Source organism: Ambystoma mexicanum, chromosome 10 (assembly GCF_040938575.1).
Source record: "Ambystoma mexicanum isolate Mex_15411 chromosome 10, UKY_AmexF1_1, whole genome shotgun sequence".
NCBI classification, from domain to species: domain Eukaryota; kingdom Metazoa; phylum Chordata; class Amphibia; order Caudata; family Ambystomatidae; genus Ambystoma; species Ambystoma mexicanum.
The window spans coordinates 1,022,859,103-1,022,886,885 of record NC_090932.1 but is presented as its reverse complement, the minus strand read 5'-3'; the positions used below and the strand labels follow the sequence as shown (position 1 = coordinate 1,022,886,885).

At 46.7% G+C, this 27,783-nt stretch overlaps 1 protein-coding gene across 1 annotated transcript in view; it reads left to right on the top strand.

Moving 5' to 3' along the window:
- The window catches only part of LOC138492966 (5-hydroxytryptamine receptor 3C-like), a 50,457-nt gene that overhangs the window by 11,689 nt on the left and 10,985 nt on the right, over positions 1-27,783 (top strand). The window contains exons 2-7 of the mRNA XM_069620244.1: positions 4,948-5,089; positions 6,737-6,900; positions 10,031-10,075; positions 15,344-15,453; positions 18,175-18,344; positions 23,208-23,368. Coding sequence (XP_069476345.1) covers positions 4,948-5,089; positions 6,737-6,900; positions 10,031-10,075; positions 15,344-15,453; positions 18,175-18,344; positions 23,208-23,368 — 792 coding nt within the window. The remainder of the gene's footprint in view (positions 1-4,947; positions 5,090-6,736; positions 6,901-10,030; positions 10,076-15,343; positions 15,454-18,174; positions 18,345-23,207; positions 23,369-27,783) is intronic.

Here is a 27,783-nt window from a genome sequence, read left to right as displayed (position 1 = left end):
GATGGAATGAGGGAGTTGCTAGTAGGAACCATGGGTTCAGAGAGGCTCGGTTGGACTGAGAGGCTGATCATAGAGGTCCATGGGCGGGCACATGCATGGTTGGAGAGAGGAGTGGATGAAGAGGCGGTGCACAGGGCAGTGATGTGAGGTGGAAAAAGTTTGGGTGCCGTGTTTGTGGCAAAATGGGAAGCTGGAGCTGGATGGTTTTGGAGAGATGTGTGTTGACTTGTATGGTTGTCTAACTCCAGGCCTCGAGGGCCAGTATCCTAACGGATTTTCCTGAAAACCCGACATGGATCCGGTCCAGTAATCTGTTGATGAAGCGAGGTGTTTGGGGAGTGGTGAGAGAGAGGTGCAGGTTAAGACAGGTGATTGGGGAACAGTGATTAAATGAAAATATGGGTAAGGGGGATCGACGGAGACCAGGGTAGCTGCTATGATGGCTGTATATGAAGAGGAGCAGGTGGACTGATGGGTGCGCTCACTCCATGGACAGTTGTGTGCATAGTGAGGTGGGCGTGTGGACAGAGTACTGGATGAGGAAAAGGCAGATGAGAACTGGCTGGGTGACTAGACATGTGGATAAGAAACGAGATGGATGACAGCGAGAACAGTTGATGGTGTGATGCGTGGCCTCGGTGGAGAGGGAGTAGACAGTGATGGATGGAGCGAGGGCTGAGTTGAGAAGGAGTGTTTGCGGTGATGCAGAAAGGAGAGAGGATTAGATTGAGGTTTGTGTTGGGTGGAGAAAGGTTTGGTTGAGCAGGTGATGAGTAGGAGAGTGGGATGGATGAACCAATAAGTGGCTTATTGGGTAGAAAGTAAGTTGGCCTTAGAGAAGAACGCCTAAAGAGAGGAATCAATGAGAGGCGATCCAGACACATCAGTGATGGAAAGAAGTGTGTCGAGGGGTGGATAGATGAACGTGGAACGTGGTTTGGTGGGTTGGTGGCATTCTTAGTGGAGGAGAGAGGGATGGATTTTAAGAAGGATGGGTGGCCAATGAGTGTGTGGAAACTAGCGGTCGAATTGGGTGGGAACTACTGGGTATGACGTTCCTCTACTTTTCTGAAAAGTCAGTCACGAGGGTTAAGTCCTAAACAATTAAAGTGGGGGGACTCACGCAATGGGATGTGATGTCGCCAAAAATTAGCATATCAAGGTGAAATATGCACATTTCATTAACCACCCAAATAGAATAGCACGAAAGGCATTTGCCTTTCATGAAATCAACACACACACACACAACCAAGACAGGATATTTTCTTCTAATAGTGTTTTTGAAAACGTTAAAAGATGTACATGTTTTAAACTCCAAGAACCAATACAAATGTTTTTCCCTGGGACTTGCAGTACCGTAATGGGATATTTCACCTTTAGTTGTTTGTTATTTTTCATCAGGTTATATAGTGCAGTGGCAAGGTGTCCAGCCTACAAACCTGATTGCTGTGGTTTGATCCCCGAGATCGGCTTTCATTCTTAAATTCAAGAGGACATTCAGTGTTTCTCTTTTAACTGGGCGGGGCTGAGTCCACCCTCTGAATAAAATGAGTGGAGCCCGTCCCCCCGCGTGTACCCTCGACTTGAGCCATGGTCAGTCATCATTCCTGTAATTTTTTCCTCTAGAGTACCGTTCCCAGGAAATGCGCTGGTGTCGTAGTTTGCTGAGCTAACGTGGGGTCAACTTTGCTTCAGTTCATTTCAATTGCCTGCTTGGAACATAAAGCCCCCTCGGTTTATGGCCTTTTCATCTAAAACCATTGCATTTAATGCCATTCCATTGAAATTTTTCCATCTAAAAAATTTCCATGTATTGCATTTTTCTTTCTTTTTTTTTTTCTTCTTTTTTTGGGGGGGGCAAACCCCCGTTTTTTAACCTTTAAAATGCACCTGAACAAAAATGAACCCTTTACCCCCCAAAAAACATGCATTAGATGGACATTTTTTAGATGGAAACATTTCGATGGAATGGTATTAGATGGAATGGGTTTAGATGAATTGACTAGATACCACCCGCTCTCATGCCCACACACAACACTGGACCCCAGCGATGAGCTAGCTGTTCCCAGTGCCTAGAAGAGCTTCACACCAGGCTGTCTGTTGCTCTTTGGCTTGTCCCTTAAGAGGTGCAAAGGCATGGTGGGTGATTAGAAAGTGATGAGGGGCATAACGCTGCAGGCTGTGGGGCGATAATAACAAAGTAATGGTGATCGTAGCATTTTCTTTCATTGTGTTTTTTCTTGTTTTGTTCTGGTTCTGACAGTACAGTTGTAAAACGCAGCACAGACAATTTTACAATTCTGTTTAAATTGCATGGAAGGGACCACTTAGGTCTCCACTTATGTGCAAACCGGTCACTTCCAGACAACGTTTGCTATTTGCACAATAAAGTGCAAATGTAACTTTGTTTTTGAACTTGGCAAAGGACATTGTGTAAAAGACACCAGCCATTTATGCGTGGCGGGTAGCATTTACATGGATTCCTCTGGAGTCCACCTGCATCTTACAGATGTAATAAGCAAGCAGATTTCATAGGAAATGATTTGTTTTGCACCAACATGAAAAAACATTGCTGGCTTAAAACCAAGTGGTTTTTGAAGGCAGAGGGGAAAAGAGAGGCAAAAGCAGTACGCCCATTCTGGCCCGTCTCTGCCGTCCCCCGTCTCCAAAAATCATGAACGTGCAGGAGGAGCGTGACAAAAGTTGTTCATACAGGTGTAAAACCTTTATGCCTGCCTTGAGCACCTTTTATTATACTCCAGGGACTTGGAAAATGAGCCCCGCTGTTGGATGAGGGAGTGGAGGAGATACCAGACAGTGGGGCTCATTACAAGTTGGGGGAGGTGGGTAAAATGCAGCAGTATTACCATATATCACTGCATTACTGCACCGCCCAACTATAACTTTGGCAAAAAGTTGGATTCATCTCTAGCTGTGAGCTGGAGGTAAAACCGCCAGCTTTCTGACAAATTTCGCAAAAAATCATCCATGGAGCCCAATGGACTTCAATTAAGGCAGACTAACACCGCCTACCGCCGGACCAATTGGCAGTAACAGTAATACAGTTTAGCCGCCGAGATACCACCAAACTCGCAATGAGCCCCAGTGTATTTGTATTGGGGAATACAGGGTGGAGGACGGTGAGGGAGGTGCGGCAAGGTGGGGGTTGGCCATAGTTACACTACCCTTATGGCCACTGGTGGAGACACAACAGGATAGTGAGAGTGAAGAGTGAAAATACATGGATGGATTTAGGAATGGTTGTGTGAGGGAGGCCCTGGTGGGAAAATAGGTTGAGAGAGAGAAAGATAGAGTGAGGAATCAGACAGAGATCAATCAACTGTATGTGGGTGTGCGTGGGAGTGTGTTCATCACAGAAGACAAAGAGAACGTGTGCAACGTGGGGAAAGAGGAGGAGTCAGCGCATGTGAGTGTGACAGCGAGACAGAGACAGTGGAGGACGGGCGCAGACAGACAAGGAGTGATAGAAATAGGGAGAAGGAAGAGAGCCAGGCATAAAAAACAAGCAAAAGAGAAGAGGTAGGGAGAGGGAATGAGCGAGAAAGAGGTTTTAGAGTGCCATTGATGCCAAGAAGAAGTGCACAGAGCTTTCTTCGTGAGGGCTCATTGGAATGTGGGTGTCAATCACACATAAAGCACCACGTGCTGCCACTTTACCCGCGCGCCTCCCTGTGGGATGTTCGTACTTTTCTGGTTGGGGCAGACAACAGGCACCGTTATTGGTGGTCTCAGGTTCCTGTGCTTTCTTTCCGCCCGATCAGAGAAGAAGTGTTATTGTCGGGCACTTTATGTCTCCAGAGGGGGGGCAAATGGGGCCATGTGCCTGCCTATTTGCTGCTTTGCCTCCCCACCCCTAATCTTATTTTTGTCAGACTACCGACTACAGTATTTATTTATCAAGATGTTTTATGCTTGTCAAACTGCTTTATCACAAATAAATGATTCTATTTTGCTGACAGCATTTATTAGGATATTAAACTGTGGGTTCCTGTGTGCCAACTTTTGATTTTCCCTACAGTGGCAGAAATACCCAACCCTGAATATAAGCGACCAGCCCAACCCACCCCCTGGCCGAACACACTTTAAAGCACTTGTTTTTTTTAGAAGGAATTGCAAAAAGTCATACAATTAACAACCAGTTTTAAATACATAACATCTCAGAAATTGTCACTCAAACTGCTGTGCTACCCTGGTAGCCTTGTACTGTAGAGTGTGTCAATGGACCCCCATGTACTAGTAATCACTTCATTACCAACAGTGTCGTTCATGTACATGACTTATAAGTCAACAGTATTTCCTCTCCAGCCACACTGAACCTGTGCACAGATTATTCAAGGGTTTACTAGTGGTGGCTCGTCCACAGGGGAGGGCGCCGGTCTATGAGCACCCGCTCCTATTATGGAGGACCTGAGAAGCCAGCTGAGGGAGTGCTCCTACGCTCGCTTGAACTATCAAATGGAAGCGTGGTTTCCATTCAGCAGCTTTGTTCCCCAGCCGCGCACGTTCAATGCGCCAAGCAAAGCCAGGGGTGTTTTGCTTCCCTAATCTTGCATGGCTTATTGGGGATGCTAGCTGTGGAAATGCATGTTTGTATGTGCGAGAGTGTGCCCCTGCACCTCCCGTCACATACAAACAGAACAGAGTGCTTTGTCATCAGTGCTCCGGCTCTTGCACGCATGTGCAGGAACCAGGAAGAGCTCCTTGCTTCCTGGTAACTGTTCATGCTACACGCATGCTGGAGTGCTGGGAGGAAACATCCGGACCAGGGCAGAAGGTAAATTAATTTAAATATGTGTGTGTATGCTTGTGTTGTGTGTAACGAGTACATGATGATGGTTGCACGTGTGAATGAGGGAATGCATGCTACATGTGCATGTGTGTGTCTTTGAGCGATGCCTAGTAAAACATTCCATGCCTGCCCCTTAGGCCCACAGTGCCTCGCATGCACACATAATCACATTGAGCATCATTCTGACGGCGGCTGTAACCCCAAATCTGCCACCGGACTCCCCAGTGCCACCGGGACATTACAAGTCCCGGCAGCGCAGGAAGTCAAACAGCGGATTTGGTAATTCCCCATTCCTGTGGAGTCCCATAGGACTCCATGGGAGTGGGTAGAAGGAAGCACCGGCACCGTTGCTAATGGTGCCGGTGCTTCCGTGACGACTCTGCCTACCGGGGCCAAAGCACCCAGCAGGATCAGGCCTGCCAGGCACAACGGCCCCTGCAGGCAGATTCATAGTGGCATTAGGTTTAAAGAAAACATGAATATGTTCTTTATGGCAATACTGGCAGATATTGGTGCAGCCAGCATGGAAATGTATGGGCACAGCCAGCATGAAAATGTTTTTATACTGGCATATATTGTGGTCACAGGCATCATTAAATTGTGTTGTGGGACTGCTCCTGTGCACTGTTGGTGGCTTGCATCTATTGGATTTGCTGATGAGTTATCATAGAGTTACCATAAAAAAAGATTGCAAACTGTTTGGCTTTTTACCCATTTTTTGTTTTAAAAAGTGTACTGTAAAATGCACCACCATTTAAAGCCATTATTTAAAAAAATGCCTGGGGTTGTGGTATTTGGGTAAATATTTATGCCCCTCCAATTACAAAATTCAACAGCCGCCACTGGGGTGTGCAGCCAGAAGCTGAAAACTGTAAACAGTTCTATGGGAACGAAGTGAGATTCCTGCAACCCTTACTAAAGACCCAAGGGACCAGTTGCCTCCTTTCCCCTGTACTCAGCGCATGTAGGTGATATAAAAAAAAGAAAAAATATGATTATATTTCATCTGTTAAACAGACTGTCCTTGCCTATCATCTGAAACTGAGGTATGAGTGATATCTCTCCTGTTAAACTGACTCTTTGTGGCTGGCTATTATTTAAATCTGAGCTAGAACCGACCTCTCTTCTGCTATTTACCACCTTTAACTACACATTTCTTGAAGCTCTGGTGTGAGTGATGTCTGCTTGAGTTAAAAGAAGGTGGTCTCTTTCTGCGTGCATAAGGCATTTTTTCAACTATTGAACGTGTGTTAACATTTTAGAATGTCCATTAACTTGATGCAAAACTTGTATTGTCTTACCAACTTGGTAAGATATAGGTATACTTACACCAGTTTGGCCTGTTGACCCTTATTTGATGTGCCACCACCACGCTCCCCCTTCTTGTATTTGTGCCCTCTGGTTTGCTCCCCAAATACTCATTTCTAATGACGCCACTGTGTGCATGACGTCCAGCATTACAAATAATCCCAATGGATTCACGCCTGCTTTTCACAGCTGTAAAAAGCAAGCAAGACTCCATGAAGATTCACACCGTCTGCCCGTATTGAAGTGAGTGTGGGTGTAGATGGTGACGCGTGTCCTGCACGTAGCGAGGACATAGGCAGATCAGATTTGAATCTCTATGCTCCCACTACCTCTAAGATTTTTGTAGCAAAATAGTACAGATGGTAAAAAAGAGGCAGATTGCTTGTCACTGTTTGTTTTCCGTCCCTGTCAATTTGCACCTATTGCAAAAATAGGTCCATAGGGTTGGTTGACAGATGATGTAATAGACAGATCTATGATAGCCAGATAGAGGTAGTCTCAGTGAGGCAGAGGTGGCAGTCCACCTCACCACAGATGCCAATAATGCTATCACTGGAGAACCTGGACTTGCACCCTCCCCAAATCCACTCCTGTTGACCTCTTTCTCTATTGCCTTAGGTCCGATGGTGGACTCAGGGTTGGCATGCACAGGATCACAAAGTGGACCCTCCTACGAATCCCTCCAGGAAGTCTTCAGCAGGAAATCCTTCCGGCCAACACTCAACTACAGCCGTCCCACCAGTGCCAACATCTCCTTCACTATATATGCCATCCTTGGAGTGGTACGGATGCATGTGGTCATGTTAATGGGACATGGTGTTAAGAGGTGGGAGAATGCACTTCTCTCTTGTCAGGTGTGGGCTCATGGAGCAGTTGATTGGGCGGCCTTGCTTTGATAGGCAAGATTGCATTGGTAAAAGGAAGGTTGTGCATTGCTCTACCCAAGGATACCTCACATAGCTAGGAATGGGGAAAGGGCTCTGCCAAGAAAGCAGAAGAGGCAGATTTCTCCTCTTTTTCTTCCATATCCCTATCTGTGAAATACTCTGCAACCACGGGCAAAATCCACCCAGGTGGAAGTCTGTCCTGAATGCAAAAATCATCCTTGGGGTGAGAGATATCTCAGCCAGTCAGGAGGCTGGAATGACCCATTCACCCGGAGTGGCTGGATTTCAGCCAATTGGATAAAAAACATTCCTATCCTCCTTGTTGGCCAAGATTTCTGCAGTGCCTCATTTCTGCAATCTAGGCAGGATTCTGCTTCTCTGATTGGGCAGATCCAATCAGAGAAAGGACTGGGATGCTTGCATACATTCTGCACTGAAAACAGTGCTTTTTCAGGCACGTTTGCTAGCAGTAGCCAAGATTTCTCGGCCAGTTGGTGCAGGTGCAAGGGTTCCAAAGACTTGGAGAAAGCATATCCCCCTTATGACTATTTGCACCGCCAGTTAGGAGCCGTTTGCTTGTGCTGTTTCAGGGCTGGGGTTGCCTCTAATAGGGTGTCTGGAAAAGCCCCCTTTTTTGAAAGGTAGGATTTGTGTAGCGATTGTAAGATGGCATTGGTCTCAGCGCTCTATTTCGGGGGGGTGAGGGTTGATCCTCTCTGCTTGTAGGTGTGAAGGCTGGGGTACTGTTTTCAAGTGTCCGTTGAACCCCATGAATGTCATATTTCTGACGTCTGGCTTTGGAAGGTTCAAAGACTTGTGGGGGCAATGGACTAAGTTGCACTCTTGCAGGAGTAGGGGTACGGCTGCACCTCATCATTGCTGATTGCGGCTTTCAGTTTTGGTAAATTAGCAAAACTTGTGCTAACAGGAACTCTGCAGTGGGGCTTTGAGAGAAATTACTTTGTTCTCTCTCTGTTCTACAGAGGGGTAGACAGGTGTGAGGTAGAGGGGCCTTGGCGCTGCTTTGATATTTTCTAAGACGGTCCTGGGAGGGGTAGACAGGTGTGAGGTAGAGGGGCCTTGGCGCTGCTTTGATATTTTCTAAGACGTTCCTGGGAGGGGTAGACAGGTGTGAGGTAGAGGGGCCTTGGCGCTGCTTTGATATTTTCTAAGACGGTCCTGGGAGGGGTAGACAGGTGTGAGGTAGAGGGGCCTTGGCGCTGCTTTGATATTTTCTAAGACGTTCCTGGGAGGGGTAGACAGGTGTGAGGTAGAGGGGCCTTGGCGCTGCTTTGATATTTTCTAAGACGTTCCTGGGAGGGGTAGACAGGTGTGAGGTAGAGGGGCCTTGGCGCTGCTTTGATATTTTCTAAGACGTTCCTGGGAGGGGTAGACAGGTGTGAGGTAGAGGGGCCTTGGCGCTGCTTTGATATTTTCTAAGACGGTCCTGGGAGGGGTAGACAGGTGTGAGGTAGAGGGGCCTTGGCGCTGCTTTGATATTTTCTAAGACGGTCCTGGGAGGGGTAGACAGGTGTGAGGTAGAGTGGCCTTGGCGCTGCTTTGATATTTTCTAAGACGGTCCTGGGAGGGGTAGACAGGTGTGAGGTAGAGGGGCCTTGGCGCTGCTGTGATATTTTCTAAGACGTTCCTGGGAGGGGTAGACAGGTGTGAGGTAGAGGGGCCTTGGCGCTGCTTTGATATTTTCTAAGACGTTCCTGGGAGGGGTAGACAGGTGTGAGGTAGAGGGGCCTTGGCGCTGCTTTGATATTTTCTAAGACGGTCCTGAGAGGGGTAGACAGGTGTGCGGTAGAGGGGCCTTGGCGCTGCTTTGATATTTTCTAAGACGTTCCCGGTAGGGGTAGACAGGTGTGAGGTAGAGGGGCCTTGGCGCTGCTTTGATATTTTCTAAGACGTTCCTGGGAGGGGTAGACAGGTGTGAGGTAGAGGGGCCTTGGCGCTGCTTTGATATTTTCTAAGACGGTCCTGAGAGGGGTAGACAGGTGTGCGGTAGAGGGGCCTTGGCGCTGCTTTGATATTTTCTAAGACGTTCCTGGGAGGGGTAGACAGGTGTGAGGTAGAGGGGCCTTGGCGCTGCTTTGATATTTTCTAAGACGTTCCTGGGAGGGGTAGACAGGTGTGAGGTAGAGGGGCCTTGGCGCTGCTTTGATATTTTCTAAGACGGTCCTGGGAGGGGTAGACAGGTGTGAGGTAGAGGGGCCTTGGCGCTGCTTTGATATTTTCTAAGACGGTCCTGGGAGGGGTAGACAGGTGTGAGGTAGAGGGGCCTTGGCGCTGCTTTGATATTTTCTAAGACGTTCCTGGGAGGGGTAGACAGGTGTGAGGTAGAGGGGCCTTGGCGCTGCTTTGATATTTTCTAAGACGGTCCTGAGAGGGGTAGACAGGTGTGCGGTAGAGGGGCCTTGGCGCTGCTTTGATATTTTCTAAGACGTTCCTGGGAGGGGTAGACAGGTGTGAGGTAGAGGGGCCTTGGCGCTGCTTTGATATTTTCTAAGACGTTCCTGGGAGGGGTAGACAGGTGTGAGGTAGAGGGGCCTTGGCGCTGCTTTGATATTTTCTAAGACGTTCCTGGGAGGGGTAGACAGGTGTGAGGTAGAGGGGCCTTGGCGCTGCTTTGATATTTTCTAAGACGGTCCTGGGAGGGGTAGACAGGTGTGAGGTAGAGGGGCCTTGGCGCTGCTTTGATATTTTCTAAGACGGTCCTGGGAGGGGTAGACAGGTGTGAGGTAGAGGGGCCTTGGCGCTGCTTTGATATTTTCTAAGACGGTCCTGGGAGGGGTAGACAGGTGTGAGGTAGAGGGGCCTTGGCGCTGCTTTGATATTTTCTAAGACGTTCCTGGGAGGGGTAGACTGGTGTGAGGTCCTGGAATGTCCAGGCTTGGCGCAGGAGAGAAGTCCTAGTGTGTTAATGTGCACCCTATGGTAGTACTGTAACTCCTGGGCTATCACAGAAATCGAGATTGTAAAAAAGCAAGTTTGCAGTGTTTGCTTTCTCTTTTTTGTGTAGAATGAAAAAACTCAGATCCTTACTACGTTCCTGTGGCTGCGGCTGGTAGGTCATTTCTTGTGTTCTAGATGGACGTTTCATACCCTATGCCAATCTAGCACCAGCTCTCTCTCTTTCTGCACTCCCTTTCTCCCCTGTGTCTCTCTCTCTCTCTCTTTGCATCTCCCTATCTCTCTCTCTGTCTCACTCACTGCCTCTGTTCCTGTGGATGAGAGTCACATTGCCTGCTGTGCTGTTCCTGTCTCTCTGGGGTCTGTTTTGCTCTCACAGTCTCTGCCTGTGAAGCCTGTTTCTTCCTCTTTCTTTGTTCAGTGCAGCCTGTCCCTCTCTTTCCCTCCTTCCTCTGTTAGTGTGGTCTTGAATGCTCTCCGGCTCACTCACTCTTCTTATCGCTTGCTCTCCCTCTGTCTGTGCTTCTGTGTGAGAGTCTCTTATGCCTCCGCCCACCCTGTCCTTTTGAAAGCTCTGCTTGATGCAATAAAATGAGGGGCTGAGCGCTGGAGTGACGCTGTGTCTGGCGGGAGAGCCATGCCGTCTTTTAATAATTGATTGTGACGTGGGATGCAAGGTCAGGGCCTTGCCGACTTGGACATTAGGGGCTGAGAGGGGGATCCGTGTCTGGGTTCGATATCTATGATCAGCACCTATCCTGCATGGCCCAGAAATCATCCAGGTTTCATCTACTCATTATTATTATTATTATTATTATTATTGTGTTTATTGAGCGCTGACCTAGCTTCGACACAAAAGTGTGCTGCCCTTCGGTGGCATGTGGGTGGGTTCAGACATAGAGTGTTCTCTAGTTTGTAAGGTGAACACTTTGGTAGTAATGAAATCATTTGTAATGCTAATCAAGAGCATCTGAATTCGAAAAACGATTTGCTCACTGTAAGTCATGCCATCAAAGAGTTACTGCATTGAATTGATGTTAGAATGTGCCAGGGCACAATTCTTCTGGCATGTTTTTTGGGAAGATGTGCAGGCAAAGAGCAACTCAAAGCAACAATTCCAAATGATAGTTCTTTCAGGGTTACATATGGAGGGGTGGGGGTTTCTGCAACCCCTGCACCTTTCTCCTGAACACACCATCCTCCCTTAATACCTTTCCTGTTTGCACTGCAGCATTATCCGTGTTTTGATCTCTATGGCCAGCACCTACCCTGCATGGCCCAGAAAGGAGCTATAGCAGTGACGGATCGTTGTTTTGCTTACACACTGCTGATTTCTTCCTAACAAGAAATATAATCTGCTTTAATAAACACAATGCACACATAGCCCCCCCCCCCCCTCCCCAGACCCCCCCACACTCTAGCACCTTTGTAAAACGTCAGGCAAACAGTTACGCTATCTGGCAAAAACACTCATCCATAAGCAAAAATGTTCTCCTATAATACAGTTCAGGGATTCATTAACTAAAACACATTGTTGCAAGAATCAGCTCAAAGTTGTTGCACAATAGGTAAACTGAAAAGAAACATTATCAACGAGCTGTGTTGTGAAGCCAAGTGGCTACACAGAGGATACAACTTGTGAATCTAGTTCTATTTGGCACCATGTACATGTAGCCCATGGCTCGGAGCCCACAGAGCCTGGCTAGTAGGGGCTACATGCTTGTCCCATAAGGGAAAATCTAGAAATAAAGACTCAGACACCAGCACAATAAAGGTATTTATGTGTGTGCTGTGTATGTGAGTCAGACTAAACCATCCAGCCCACCATGGCGCTGGATGGAATGTTTAAAAGAAAAAGAAAATAACTGCCCTGCCCAGGAATGGGCTAGGCAGGGAAGGATGATTTAAAAAAGAGCCATTGAAAATAGAAGAGTTCAGAGAAGGAGACAGAGAAAGAAAAAGACTTAGCTGGGGCCGCTTTCTCAAGTGGCCCCCAGGGCATAGATTCATCCAATGGTGCGCAGCAGCCCGTGGGGTGCCCCACCCAGAGAAAGATCCAGGGGGCAGAGCTGCTGATGCAAGGAGAAGAAGAGAAGGACACGGCGCATGGCCGTGAACCTTCACGGCATCCCCTGTTGTAATGCTGCTGCCGCCTGACCATAAGGTGACCGTGGGGGCGGCGATCATGGCGGCGTCCACGTGATCTCAGGGACGCCTCCTGTGTCAAAGATGGCAGCGTCAGCTAACTTCTTCACTGTTCTGCCACAAGCATGTTCCTCCTCCCACGTATTCCAGAAAATACTTTTGTCATTGTCTTACTGTGATTGGGCCTGCACCTCTAGTGGATTTTCGCACCATCCTCTTATATATACATTTTTAAGGGAGGAAAGAAAACGTGGGGCAGGGGGCGCCCTGGGCAGGTGCGGCTCGTCCATAATGGGCAAGCCTCACCCATTATAGCGGAGCCGAGGAGCCAGCCTAGTGACATACTGAGCACTCCCTCAGATGCTTTTTCCAGCTGAGGGAGCGCTCCTGGGCTAGTTGAACTGTTAAAAGGAAACAATGTTTTCCTTTGAGAGTTCAGTTCCCCAGCCACACATGCTCAATGAGCCATGCAAGGCTGGGGGTGCTTTGCTTCGCCAGCCTTGCACAGATCATTGGAAATGCTGGCTGGGGAACTGCATGTCTGTATGTGCTTAGGAAGTCGTGAGAGCACTGGGAACTGGTGGTGGCTGCGCCTGACACCTTATGTGATACCGGGTTACCTTGTACCTGCGGCCGGTTTGTAGGAACCAAAAGGGCCCATGCTCAGGAGCCCCAAGTCTAGATTAGGTAGGTTTCTGTTGGGTACCTACATGGATGGTGCCAGTACAGATCCTTATGAGCGCTTGTTAAGTTCACTGTAAGTTATGATAGGTATAGTCCATGCGTGTAGTTGTGATCTCATCATGTTTTTTTTTAAATGATCTTTTAAATATTAATCACCAAGCGTGCTGACACGTGTTTCGACCATCTGAAGGTCTTTATCAAGGCTAGAAAGTTAGGTTTCTGATGCGTGGTGATTCTCGAGGGGCCAGTGGCCCTGGGTCAGTATTGAGACCAGCTTCAGTGAATCCTAATGAAACAGTGCTTGCCACACACGCATTGTCTGCCGGTCGATCAGTGCGGTACTGGATTCCTCTGTTTGTGTTGGCCCGTGGAGCTGATTTTTGCTATTGGGGGGGGGGGTTGAATAAAGCTGGGTGTTCTCGTGCACTTGGGACATCTATCATAGATGTCCAGTAAAACATACCATGCTTTCCCCAAGCACCCCGCCGGCGCCTTGCATACACACATAATCACTTTGATTGTGTGTGTGTGCTAGGTGCTGTGAGGCTCAGGGGACAGGGATGATATCTTTGGGACAGGGATGGTATCTTTCTACTGGATATCTATGACAGATGTCCAGTAAAAAAATACCATCCCTGTCCCCTGTGCTCCACCGAGACATGAAGAACATTAACATGGTGGAAAGTGAACCAGACTACCGCCATTTTAAACAGAACTGTGAAAGGCCTTTATTCTCAAATACTGAATCCTGATATAAAAACAGCCTTGCACGCAGTCCCATGCCACACGATATTCAGACAGACGCTCGGGCATCAAGGTCATTAAGCAGGGGGGCCCCAACAGGGAATCGCAACCACTAGAAAACATTTCCCAGAAGCACACAGCATGCAACTCTTACAAGTTCATTTGTTTTTATTGGTAGCAGTGAGAAAATACAGGTAGCTTTGATCTCCAGGTGGACGTAGCTACCGTACCAAGCAGCCTCTTAATAAATAAACACACAGCGCATCAAACACGGGTTAGAATAGCAGAACACTCAATAACTATATGAAAATGAGTTCTGAGCAGTGGTCCCCTACCATGTGATCGAAACAGTGATAATCTATTCCTGGATCAACTAGAAAGCACACCTGCTATTTCCTTGGTGCAGCCAGACACAGGGATAACGCCAAGGCCACAAACAAATTGGCAGATGAAGGTCTCAGGCCTGGGAATGGGAAGGAAGTAAGCTTCTTCAAATTGAATTATAGAAGTCAGTTAATCTCTCCTTCCTCACCATGCACCCTGGCATCACATTCAAGTGCCCAAGATCGGATAAGCAAACTACTGACCAATTTGGATTTTGTCTGCCAGGTTGGCTGCTGTAGTATAGTGCCAAACAATGGAATGCTAGTATGAAGTGTAATATTTTTAGTTGGATGAACTTAGGAGGGGCCATCAGTTAAAGAATATCCAATAGTAGTACCCTTCGCCTACTGAACATATAGGTATTATATTTTATTAACCAATAGTGTGAGTCAATAAAAGTGTTTTCTTATCATTAGCCACAATGCCATTTATGACATATTTTTCACTTAAAAGCATGTGTTCTACAGTATCACAATTGAGAACACGTTTTTGTATTTCCCCGGTCGTTCATGTTTGAATAAAGCTGGGTGTTCTCCTGCACTTGGGACCACAATAACACTTTCTCCTCTCTCCGCACCTCTCTGCACCTCCACCGCCTCCTGCACCTTCAGCTCTCTCGACACTTCAACCTCTTCACTCCTTGCTTCTCTGCTTCTCTAAACAACTCTAGTGTCCTGGTGAAAGTGTTGTCGGTCACAGACCGTTCAAGAATATAAACACTTCGTTCTTTCAAAGCCATGAAAGAAAGCCCACCATTTTTATTATCATTTTTATTTTTTTATTTTAATTTTAATTTTATTATCATGAAATAATGGCTTCATCATGAAATAATGCCCATGTCATGAAAGGCTTTAGCCTTCCCTTGTGGGGAAAATGGATGCTGCAGGATGATGAGTGCTCTAAAAGACACTGCTGGCAGAAGCCTACAGCTGCCTCTGGTGGCTGCTTCAAAACAGAGGGCGCTGGTGAACTTTGTGGACGACATGTCATGACTTTTCCTGAGCTGGAAGTCTGTGAAAGTTGTTGCCAAAATGGACTGATGAAACTATGCCAAGACTGCTAATCATTCCTCTGTGCATATGTTTGCCTACTCGGAATCTGAAGTCTGCATGTTCCCTCGTGCTGGTGGTTTCTGATGGGCATTGCAGAAAGTCCAGGGGAACTTGGGAAATCTTTCACAACAACCACCTCTCCGTTCCGACAGCGCAGTTTATTTCTACTCTTAACCTGTATCTATATTTTCCACCTATCCCTGTTCCTGCCTCCCTGCCACATTCCCTGCCTTTCCCTCTCCTTCACTGCCTTCCTTCCTTCTTTCTTCCCACCTTCATTGTGCCCCTCCCTCTTCCTTCCCCCATCTCCCTTCCCCTCTCTTTGCTTTCTCCTCGTTGATGGGCCTTCGTCTCTTTGCTCCCACGTGCCTCACTCCTGCCATCTCTACTCATTCTTCACCCTTTTCCTCCAGTACTGGTATCATGAGTTCCTTACCTGGGATCCAGCAGAATGCGGAGGGGTGCAGAAGATCTCCCTGCCCGTGGAGGACCTATGGACGCCGGACATCATCGTCTATGAGTTGTAAGTAATGCTTCTCAAGATGAATTTGAGTCCCACAAAAATGATACTGAATAATTTCTAAAAAAAAAAAAAACAGAGACCAAAAAAGATAAAATGTACACATAAAGAGTAAAAAATAGATATAATTGGTAACTTCGGCCACAAAATATTGCAGAAATACATGTGTATTTATATTTAAATACAGATATTTGATTGATGTTTTCATAGCTTAATTTCCGTTCATGGATTTCTTTTCTCATTCGAAGGGAGACTTGTGCCTCGTCCGCCCTTTCATCTTACCTTTATGCTTGTAACACAAACCTTCTTAAACCCAATTACCTGCAGTTCCTTTTATCCGGAAAACTGTATTATAACTCACCGACGAAAATCCGGTGCTGTAGTACTCCATGTTGCACAATAAACATCCATCGCCCGCCTCACCTCCCAATGCGTCCCTTCACCGCAGTGCACTTCAACAGGGAGGTGACAAAATAACAATTCTATTGCCAAAAGGCACTGTGCTTGCAACGACAAAAATATCAATGGTGTGGTTATTGCATTGATGTTTTTGATATGCAAGCTTTGCAGTTTGAAAATGAGTAGATATGCAAAGACAATTTGGGGCTCCTTACAAGTATGGCAGTGCAGGAAAAAATTTGCCGTACCGGGATTACCGCCACGTTTACTGCTCCGCCATACTACGAGCATGGCCCTGGAGTGTGGGATTTACCTCCATCATCATGCTGGAGGTAAAACCTCCAACTTTCGGCTGAAAATAGACAAAAACGGTGGAATTACTGCTGTGGTAATTCCGCCAGTGGTAATTCCACCAAAAATGCCCCACATAGTCCAATGGACTCTCAGAAAATTGGCATTAACTACGCCACTGCCACTTGTAATCTGGCAGTAATTCCGCTGGACCAAGTGGCGATAACAGTAATTCCATTGGATGGTATTCGGGTGGATTTACCACTGGAATACCGCCTAAGTCGTAATGAGGCCCAAAGGGTTGTATGACTGACTTCAATAAAATTGGCACCCTTTATTTTGAGCAATGGAGATGGTTTAGATGATGGAAGATGAGCCGGTAGCATACTATTGTTTCTTCAGAAAACTAAGGGGTTCAGGAGCACAGCGGTACATATGTATGAGAGCCAATGGGCCTCTTCGATCTCTGGCACGCAAGCTGGCTAGAGAAGACTGAGTCTGAGCTTATTGGGGGAATGGACTCTCTGAATTGCCTAAGAGCCTTCAGCTTTCAAGGGAGTGCAGTGCTTGCAGTCATATAGAAAGGCCCACGATTGAAACTCCCATAGCCCAACTGAGCAATTAGACTCAAGAGTTAAGGGACCATGGTGGGCAGCCACGTTTTATAAAGCACAATGTTAAGTCCTATATCAGGGGACTGCAACCTTTGGCTCTCCGGATGTTTTGGACTACTACAATTCCCATGATATCTGGCTACTGACTATGCTGGTTAGGGATGATGGGAGTTGTAGTCCAAAACATCTAGACAGCCAAAGGTTGCAGACCAGTGCCCTAGATCATACACCATACATTGCCAATTAGAGCACCATTAGCCTTGATTCATAAGCTCAGTTAAAAGAATGGTTGCATGATTATCACGTCCCTCTTGCACCTCAGACGAAGGACATTGCTCTACCTGTAAGGGTGCCCAAACACGTACATCTAAGATCCCCAATGCGAGCAGTAGCTCTGGTGCTCAGTTGCTGTGTTATTTTACCCCTCCCCAGAAGTGCCTATTGTGCTGCATTACATAAGGCTCTGTCCGTCTTTGCAGCAACATGGAAGCCTGCTTGAACCTGGGCTGAACACAATCCTCCAGCTACTTCACTACAATACAATCTGGGCATTGCATTTTTGAGCCTGGGATCGCCCTGTTCCCCTCAAGAAAAACAGCTGGGGGAGGCACTTATTGATGCTTGAAATGGCCATTGTGCCCATTTATAAAGTGGGGGGTGGGTGAGTCGGGAACCCCGCAAGGAAACTAACTGGGTCCATCTCAGCAGGGTTGTCCAACTCCAGACCTAGAGGGCCTGAATCCTGATGGGTTTTCACGATATCCCTCATGAATATTCATGAGATAAAATGTGCATACATTTAGAATAGTTGTATGCAGTTTTCTCTTGAATATTAATGAGGGGCATCCTGAAAATCGGACATGTTTCTGGCCCTCGAGGGCTGGAGTTGGACAACCCTGAAGAATCGTGAGAGAAGATGGGAAGTGGGCTGTGGAGAGCGGGACTTTCCAGTTAAGATGCACAATATGCCTATGGATGGGGGAGGGGGTTATTTTGGATGGGGGAGGGGAGTATTTCCTCTGGAGAAGAGGGAGCTAAATAAAGCTGAACTGTTGGGTGAGTACCTCACACATTAGTTCTCAAGAAAATAACATATTTCAAGATACAATTCAATAAAACAAAAAGTGATCATGCCCAACCCTCTTCTGTGCGTTTTAATAATAACTAATATTCCTTAAACATATCCAGCCCCACACTGGTGAAAGCGATGGAACACATTGCCCTCTCACATGGCGACCCCCAGCACTGTAAGGATGAAGCCCTGGAATTAATGGAAAGCGGCACATCAAGCTCAGGGGTTTCCACTGACTTGGGCTGGACCTCGGGCCTGACTATCCATCTTCTCTCCTTCCCCAAAACTTGCCATACCTGGGCACAGGCTGGAGCGTGAGACCTGTCCTCCTCCTTTTTCTCCCCTCAGCATCGATGAGGACAAGTCGCAGCGGACGCCCTATGTCTACGTGAACCACACGGGGGCCATCCGTTATGACCGCATGCTGCGCGTGGTCAGTTCCTGCAATCTGGGCATCTTCAACTTCCCCTTCGATGTGCAGAACTGCTCGCTCACCTTTGGATCCTACATGCATACAGGTAGGAAGGGGGGTCAGGCAACTCAGAGCGCGATGGTGAAAGGAGGCGGTGAGGCTTGTAATAACAGTCTTGCATGGTCAGCCCACTAAACGTGTTATCTAACCACCTTCTCAATTCAGCACAAAAGAATACCTTTGCCATAACCATTCCCAGACAGCTAGAGTAATATATGATAAAACTTCCCAATATCCAGTCTGGTGTATGGGAACTCAGTGGTGAAAGCTGACTTGGCAATGGGCTGAAATCCTGACATCTGGCCAGCAGTCTCAGACAGGCCAATAGGGCAATGGTGCAAAGGGTCAGCCCAACAAGCCAGCATGCATGATGTGTGTGCCAGTGTGGGCCAGATTGATGACTTATTGCGCTGTCAGCTAGTCGTTTTTACTAATGGTTCTGGTTCACAAGCTTTACAATGCACCATTTGACAAACTGTGTGCTCAAAATGTGCCTGAGGTACTAATCAGTTTTCTGTGAAAAGTCACAAATTGCTACTTGGCAATATGGACCCGCACCCACGCTCCTACAATTCAAAAAAGAACTCAAGACCCACCTCTTCAAGGAGTCGCTTCTCCTCAAAACATAGGCCATCATGTCGCCCCTTGCACCACCTGACTCACTTGACGCTGTTCGCCACGCTCCTCCCCGCCACCCTGTACAGCTGTACCCCTCCTCTGTGCCCCTCTGTATCCTACCACAGCTGGATATTTGTTCTGTTGTTACTGCTGCACAATGCTGCCTTATGCATCTGCACAGTTGTATACCTCTGTAAAGCACTCTGTTTATTCTCAAAGCTAAGTCTGCACTTATTAAATACAATAATGGGCTACTTTTCTTTTGGTGCTTGGAACTATTGTTTGTCCCCGTACGACATTGCTTTTCAGCACACAAACATTGCTCATCACACAAACATTGCCCAGCAAACACATGTAAGTGTAGGCTAAAGGATCAAATACTACAGTCAACACACACAAATGCAGGTCATTCCATGTTTCCTTATTTATAGTTCTACAAAGGAACCTACATATTTTTACTGAACATCAACTGGTTACATTCTTTTTACCACATTTTTAAATAGTTTTTTTAACACCAAAAGCCGGATGAGAAATCCGCACCTCCTTCACCCCCCACCCCAACTCACCACCTTCCTTCCGGCAGTAAAAAAAGATGACAAAATCTGGTAATAAATACATCCAGTTGGAGTTTGGTGAAAACACATTAACCCTTACAAAAGCACACATGTCCTAGTAATTTAGGTGGATACAGAAATAAGCAGTGGATGCATCCGAAGGGATTTAACTATTAGGCTCCTAATTTCACCCAGGCTATGTCTACCCCTCAAGTAATTGGGAAATTATTTTACAGTAGCTAAGTCAGCAAATGCATTTGGAGGTTACTAAGCAGCAGGGACTTTGTGAAGGTTGACCTGGGGATTGGTATGCACAGTATTGTGGTTGTTCTGGGAACCCAGAAGGTGTCTCACGTGCTGATCCCCAGGGAAGTTGTCATCCAGGTGGCCAGGACAGGACACGGCCATCGCTGCTAGATCCAGTTCCTGGGAATGGACCAGTGCGGGAGGATCACCTGGATGAGGGGTCCTCAGGGAGTGGAAGTGGGACATTGAAGGGTGAGATGCAGTACCCCCTTCCTTATGACACCTTTTCCCCATCCTACCACGTAGGATATTTAGGAACTCAACCTCATTCCCCTTCCTGACACAGATACTTTCTCACGGACAACTCACCGCGAGTGACAACAAGACTCCTCCACCCTTTCTCAACAGTATTTTTCCAGATTTTCATAAACTTAATAGTGAAAACTACAATATCCATAATTCCTCCCCTTTGTTCTTTTATAAAGTCACTGAGAAGAGGAGGAGCGAGATTGGAAGGATTAAGATTACCAACAGGGAACCACAGACACAGAAACCAGACTCTCTCCTTTGTACAGCCGACTGGCCCATTAAAGAGTCCAGACTAAGTCAAGCCTCCCTCTTTAATTACTCGCACCTGACTCCACATATCTCTCCCAGGCAGCATAAAAGACAGAGCAGGAAAGCACACTTTGAGCGGGTTGGGGATGCTGGAAGGTGCTGGAGAGAAGAAGAAAGCACTAGTGAGCTGCAGAAGCCCTTGAAGACCTGGAGGAGGAGAAAACCACCCACGCACTGTCCCTGCTACTTGAGAGAAGACTGCAGTGTGGAGGCGGGAGCTGTACTTCCAGACCAGGGGAAACTGGGATTGCCTGGGAGTACCTGTAGCAGGACACCTCCCCTGGGGCCAGACAGGCAAACCCAGGTACATGAGGGGCAGGAGGTAAGACCTTGACCTCATTGAAACATCCCCCTTGTGGCTCCTACAGCTCCCAAAACATGGAATGGTGATTTGGGGAGCTACGATTTGGGAGCAAAATGATCACAAGTGCATTCAGGGACTGGGAGTCCAAAAACATACTTTGAAGATTGTTAACATTCTGAGAAGGATCCGAGCCTGCCAGAGGGAGACCCTTGTGAACTTTGTGGGAGGGGTCTGAGCCTGGTAGAGGGAGACCTTGTGAACCTTTGTGAGGGAATCTGGCACCAGAGACAGAGTGGTCCGGCGCAACGTGGGCGCTCATTCGAAGGTCTCTGGATGGCGCCTCCTCTCCCAGACCAGGAGAAACAACAATTACCAAGAGGCCTTAAGGGAGGCCGGCGTGAGGTGTCAAGGTGGACATATGAGGGTCAAACCAAATCCCTGGTATAGTCAAAAGTCTTTGACACATTGTGGAGGCAAACGTGAACCCGATTGAAGGATGCCTGCAAATTGGGGTGAACCCTAGAACTGTGCAAAGCCTGACTGGGGCTTTAGAGAAAACCTGACTAGGGCTTTAGAGAGAGCCTGCCCGGGGGCTGAGATCTGGACTTAGGTAAAGGGAAGAACCTAAGGGGTCTACAATGTTTTTTTGTTGAAATGTGAACCCGGCGGAGGGATGCCAAGAGAAAGCTCGGGGAAGGGAACCCCCGCTTTCTGATGAGATCTTGAAATTGTGAACTGTGGAAAGTGTGAACCCGACTGAGGGAATTGTGAAACTGGCGTTTGCACCCGGCTCAGTGGAACGCTGTGCGAACAGTGATATTGTGAAGCACGCACTTGCCATAGAATAAGTGACCCAGCGAGACGTGATTGTCCTTCGGAAGCCTCTGTTTAAATTGGCAAGTGCTTTTGAGAGGCTAACGCTGAAAGAAGGATCGGAGCCTGGCTGAGGGGGACCCTATGGTGAAGAGTAATCACCTGACATGAAGGTTACCAGAAGGAACTGTTTGTTTTTTTGTTTTTGGCATATCAGGTCCTTTGAAGAAAGAGACTTTGCATGAGAAGAGACATGGGCACAGATGGCCCTGATATAGAGAAAAGGAACTGTAAGCTTGTGCCAGAGAAGCCAGGAGTGTGGTGTGCTCAAGAGTCCCACCTTGTCTCATGCTAAAACCCTGGGGAATGGAGACCCCGGCCATAACATCCTAACTTATCCTTTTGAGAAGACTTATTTCTTTTCTTGTGAACACTATCCCACACTCTTTTGTAGCATAGTGGTAAGGATTGGCAATAGGTTTTCTTAGTATAGGCCCTGTTTATATGACTAGACGCCACTAGGACTGTATTATTATTATTTGATGGTCATAACTTGCTCCCATCTTAGACTTAGATTTAGATTAGGCGTTTACCTCATCCATTTTTACAGTTTCATAAATACCCTTGAACTGTGACCACTTGTGTCTGTCTTACTTTGATACCATGCCTTCCTTACACTGTGCAGTACAAGAAATAGTTTGGGGCAGTGGAGAATGTCGGTTAGTTGGGTTAGTTGGGAAGGGGGTCGGGGGATTGTCGAGGATTCATGCCAATCAGGAAAGAAGTTCAGTGTTAGATTCAGGACATGCTGATGGGGCGGGTGTTGTTGGATACAGGAACGCAATGTTTGGGATGCAGGAACATCTGACGCTGCCGGCAATGGTGGATTCAGGACACAAAGGTGGTGCAGCTGGTGGAGGATGCTGGAATGTCTGAGTTGGGTGGCAGTTGTGGATTCATGCCATGGTGATTGCGCAGTTAGTGAAGGATGCATGCATGTCTAGGGCAGGTGGCAGTGGTGGATTCAGGATAGGGATATAGCATGGATATTGTCCAAGTGTTGATTGATGCATGAATTGATGGATGCAGGAATGTCTGAGGCTGTTGGCAGGTGGGGATGCAGGGACCAACATGTGACTCTTTCCTGAGCCTAGAGATGTGAACTGATTTCAGGGATGGTGGGGTTTTAAAGTAATATACAAGCTTAGATGCAATCAAAGGATCTGCCTTTTAGGATGCGCCTATGGACTTATGCTTCCCCCACCCCAGTGTAGTGAGGGGCCTCATGGTCCAGAACAAGGCCCCCCATTTGTCAGACCATGAGGCAACCATGTTTCTACGTAACAGATACTTTTGAGCACAGGTGCATGTGCCTTCTTCAACTGGACCTAACATCTGCAGCGCATGCTAGAGGCCTGAGCGGGTGATTGAGTGGTGTGAAAAGTTGGGTTCTCGCCCCATGTGTGCTTGCTCTCCTGACATGGGATATGCTCTACACTTCAAGGGTGCGATTTCCATGGTGCACTCTGCTTCAGGCTAAACTCCTACTGTCCCCGTCTCCAATGTGTTCAGCCTGAGAGCAGTGCCAAACGACAAACTACAAACCACTTCCAGTTTTTGAGTTGACAACTATTCAAATACATATTTTCCACAAATAACAATACAAAGGCAATAAATACATGGAACATTGTGGGCAAGCTGAAGCATGTAACCCCTGATGCCCGAAGGCTCACTCAGTCTTTGTGGTTACTTGCAGTGAAGGATGTCCGATTGGGTCTTGCCTTGACCATAGAACAGATCTCCGAGAACTCCAAGCAATTCCTGGAGACCAGTGGAGAGTGGGAGCTTGTCCGAATTGAGGGTTACCCAGACATCTTGAAGTTTGGCATTGATGAATGGGACATTGTCACCTTTTGGGTAAGTTCATTCCATGGAAAGTCTCCAGCTCGTAATGAGTAGAGCCCCAACAAAATGTAAGGGTCCCATGTTGTGATGTGTGTGTGATCGGATCATGGAATGGGTTGACTGAGAAATGAGAAGGAAAAGTCAGTTGGTCAGTATGACCCACTGGGTGCTCAACAGTGTTCAATGTTACTCACTCAGTGCTCAATTCATTGTCAATGTGACCCACTTAGACTCAACAGATTCAATTAAAACAATAATTTATTAGTCATCACCCTTGAAAATATGGCATTCCCTGTGTCAAGTGTTTGAAGAGAGGGGTAGGATTGGTGGGGTGAGCCATAGGGGTGAGACAGTGCACTAAAAATGCACAGGCCATCCAATGCAGGTTTTAGGCCTTGACAGCCAGACTCAGTTTGAGGTAGGAAAACGGCTGAAGAGTAGCAAACAAGCATAAAGTGAAATCCCTGATAACTTTAAGACCATGCTCTGATATAACATGACTTCACCAGGTCTTCCATAGCCTGGTAACCGAAGTAAGCAGAGGGGGTATATATCAAAACTGTAATGGCTAAAGGGATCAGATGTCAGCCTTGGTTTAAATATAATAAACATATGCACTCTTAAAAGTAACCAAAAATAAAGTAAACACTCATAGTAATGCAGAAGTGCCTTATACAACGCCTAATGTGACAACATCAAGTGCCTTGAGCAGGTCAAACAACCTGCATGAAATCACAGGAACAAGATAAGTCATTGATGACAAATCAGAAGCAAGGTGCAAACATGCATTGAAGGAATAGGTGTTTTCCTCTATTGCAATGTTTGCCCTAGTGCTAGTAGCGGGCAAAACTGCTCTTGCATCATACAAAGTTTCTGTAATGGCGCCCTTGTCCTTCCACGCCATTGATGATAGACATGCAAGAATAAGGGTAAACTCACTCATTAACTTGGGACCCTTCTGAGAGGTGTCCTTCAAGGTCCTACTCCCTGTTAGTTAGTGATAAGGCTGCAAAGAGGTTTTTCTTTAATCAGAATGTGCTTAATTGCATCCGTCTGTGATTTAAGCAGGAAGTTGCTCAATAGACAGACATCCAAATACTAGGAGGTCCTGAGACTCTGCTGGTCTGATTTCCCTGTGTCAACATTGAATGACTTCAGTAAAATAAAAGCGATGACTGGCCATTAAAGGAGAATGGGTTAGTTTGGTTATCTATGATCGGTGTCCAGGTCCTCGGACATCAGACCACTGAGGGACCAGGAAGCTTGACTTACCCTGTGATGCTGATCCCCTCTCAGAAGAAATTCCCAGCGAGAGAGTGTAAAGAGAAACCGCTGGAAAGCGGTCATGGGTGGGGCTTCAAAGAAGTGAAATGAAATGCAAACACATAAACCCTAGGGTTCCTCACACAGGTCTGGATCAGACAGAGCCCACAATCTCTGCAAAAGCTGGATGTGGGTTACTCAGAGGGAACGTCTCTTGTAATGGAGAATTATTTTCATTCAAGCGTTTCTCTTTCCTGTAATTTGCAGTAACCTGCGAACAGGTTTTGTCTGTGGCTCGGTAGATCAGTGCATCCACTGCAAGGAAGTGTGCTTGATCTCATAGGTCATAGGTTGGAATCCCTGCTGGTCCACTCACCCCTTCATCTTTCTGAGGTCGATAAAATGAGGACATTTGGGTTGGTCGACATAAAGCATCTGGTGCCACATTGGAGAAACTTTGAACTGGTACAAATGCAAGTTTGCATGGTATTATTAGCAAGAAGACAAACATGGCCCTCGTGAAAACATGCATTGAAGGAATAGGTGTTTTCCTCTATGGCAATGTTTGCCCTAGTGCTAGTAGCGGGCAAAACTGCTCTTACATCATACAAAGTTTCTGTAATGGCGCCCTTGTCCTTCCACACCAAGTTACACGCTGTACAATTACTGTTTCGTTACAATCTGCATGTGGAAATCAGATTTAGGTTTAGGGGTTCGGTGTCTAGGTAGACACGCAGTGGTTTAGGACTTATGTTTTGGCATATTTTAAAGTGGGCTGGCATGGAGACATTGGGGACATTGGGGAATATGAAAGGATTATCGCTGCTCCTGTGGGAAATCAAACAGTTTTGCACCATTTAGGGTTGTGATGTACAGCTCACACAGAATCCTCACCTCAATGGAAAAGGTTGCATTTTCTCAGATATCTTGCCCCTTACTGGCCTTGCACTATGAACAGGTACTCCACCAATCTTAAATAAGCGCCATTTTTATGAATTTGTAAGGTTTCCCTCAACCAGGAATGTGTTTCATCTTTGCAAGAAGAAGCTGTTTTAACCCCTTTCCTGAAGAAACCTTGGAAACTAGGAACCAGGGAAGCTATCATTCAAGGAATGGCTCCACCGTAACACCTAGGTCCACACACCCTTCTCTCCCCACCTAACCTGAGCCTGGAAGATCTGACCTCCCCCGCCCTCAGTTTCCTCTACTGGTTGCTTGTAGACCCCTTCCTGCCAATTTGACCACCCTCCCCCTCCCACCTTTTTAGCTCTTTGCACCCTTGTATGGATCTCTTGCAGTTTGCTTCCCTTGTTGTGCACTTCCTCTATGACTTGTGAAGCACTGCATTGCTTCCTGAGGCGTGGTTCATGCTCAATAAATGTCCTAATGATAATAATAATAATAACCGTCCAATCTCAAATCTCCAATGTCAGGCAGATATTCAGGAATATAACACAACAACAAGCTTTTGTCAAGCGAGAGATCATTTGACTCGTTAAACGGCCAATGCAACAAAATCGATCCCAAAATAATGACGTTCCCCAATTAGATTATTGGGTTGGAACTGATGGTTGAAGATGACAACGCGCAGGCTGTCTTTTATGCAATTACCCTTTTGTTGTTTTATGATTATATTGCACTGCGTTGCCTTTGGTCCAGGTCTGCCCATTATTACATGTTTTAAATAAATAAATAAGAATGAGGTAACAGCCTGATGTGACCTACAACTCACTGTGGACAGAGGGGGCATGGCGATTGCTGAGCTCTTGGATATCTAGACAGCTTTCCACACTCGGTGGGACTCGTTTCACCATAATCATTAGAGAAAGGCTGTCGTGGGTTCCACCCATATATGACTTAAATCCTTTCTCACCGATCATTAGCAAAGGATCGCCATGCCCCCTCATTACCAATACAGGTAAGATGTGGAGTCCCCCAGGGATCAGCACTATCCCCAATCCTTTTGAATATCTATCTTTTTAATATCTACCTGATTCCCCCTTCCAGGCTTACTGCTCTTTTGGTTTTAGTTTTAGTAACTATGCACCCTAACGACCGCAGACGACCACTACTGTACGTCAGATTTAGACACAATGCTATCAAGGGGCTCTGCACTAATGACCTATAATCTCCTCGTCCTGTCTCTGACACCCTACTATCACCCTATACTTAGACTATGTTCAGAGCTGATCCCGACTTGCACCCGATCAGCCAGATCCTGTATTAGACACTGTATCCATATGTATGCACACTGTTTGTATACCCCATAAGACCCATTCTGGTCCTGATTTGCACCTTGATTAGCTATATCTTGTATCATATTTTGTATTATACACTGTATTATATTGTACTGTATTATATTGTATCATTTGCACATGTATGTACCTGCCTGTAACTATGCTTTGTGAATTCCTGTACTGTTGCGTCCGTCTACCTAAGGGTTTGGTGCGCGTTAACAAATAAACAAACAAACAAACAAACAAACAAACATGGCACTCAGATTGTGCTGGTGGTGACTCCCCCAACCTCTACCTTTGACATAGGTGAAACATTTGAAAAATGTCATCTCAGCCCTGGACTGCTGGATGAGAAAACAGTTTCTCAAGCTCAGTCAATGCGCAGACCGTGGTGAACTTCTCATCATATACAACCTTAATTTGTTCAGCACCCCTCCCACAGCTAAGCGTGTGTCCTGCACCATCTTCAAACGTGAAGCATTCAGGAGTTTATATTCATAAACTGTCCCTTGCCCATCATATTGCAGAGGTGGATAAAATAGGCAATTTCCAGCATAGAGTGCTAGATGAACTCTATTGTTATGGCATTCAAGCAATACTGGCACCTGCACAGTCAGGCTTCGCCTTGGATGCATTCCAGGGCACTGGGCATACTTGCCTTTTCTTTGGTTTGTTTCCCTGCATTGGATTTGCACCTGATCCTGGACTCATCCCAATGGACGCCCAGAACGCAACTCACAGTTCTGTGCTACTGTTAAAAGATACCAGCCCAAAATCTGACTACCCAGACCTGGTACAGTGCTCCGCTACCCTCGAGCTAGGTCTACACTTTAAACAACAACAAAAATAATACAAATATTTGTATTTTATTAGAATGTATGGAGCTCCTTCGCCAAGGTGCTTTACATAGTAACAAGAATGGTACAA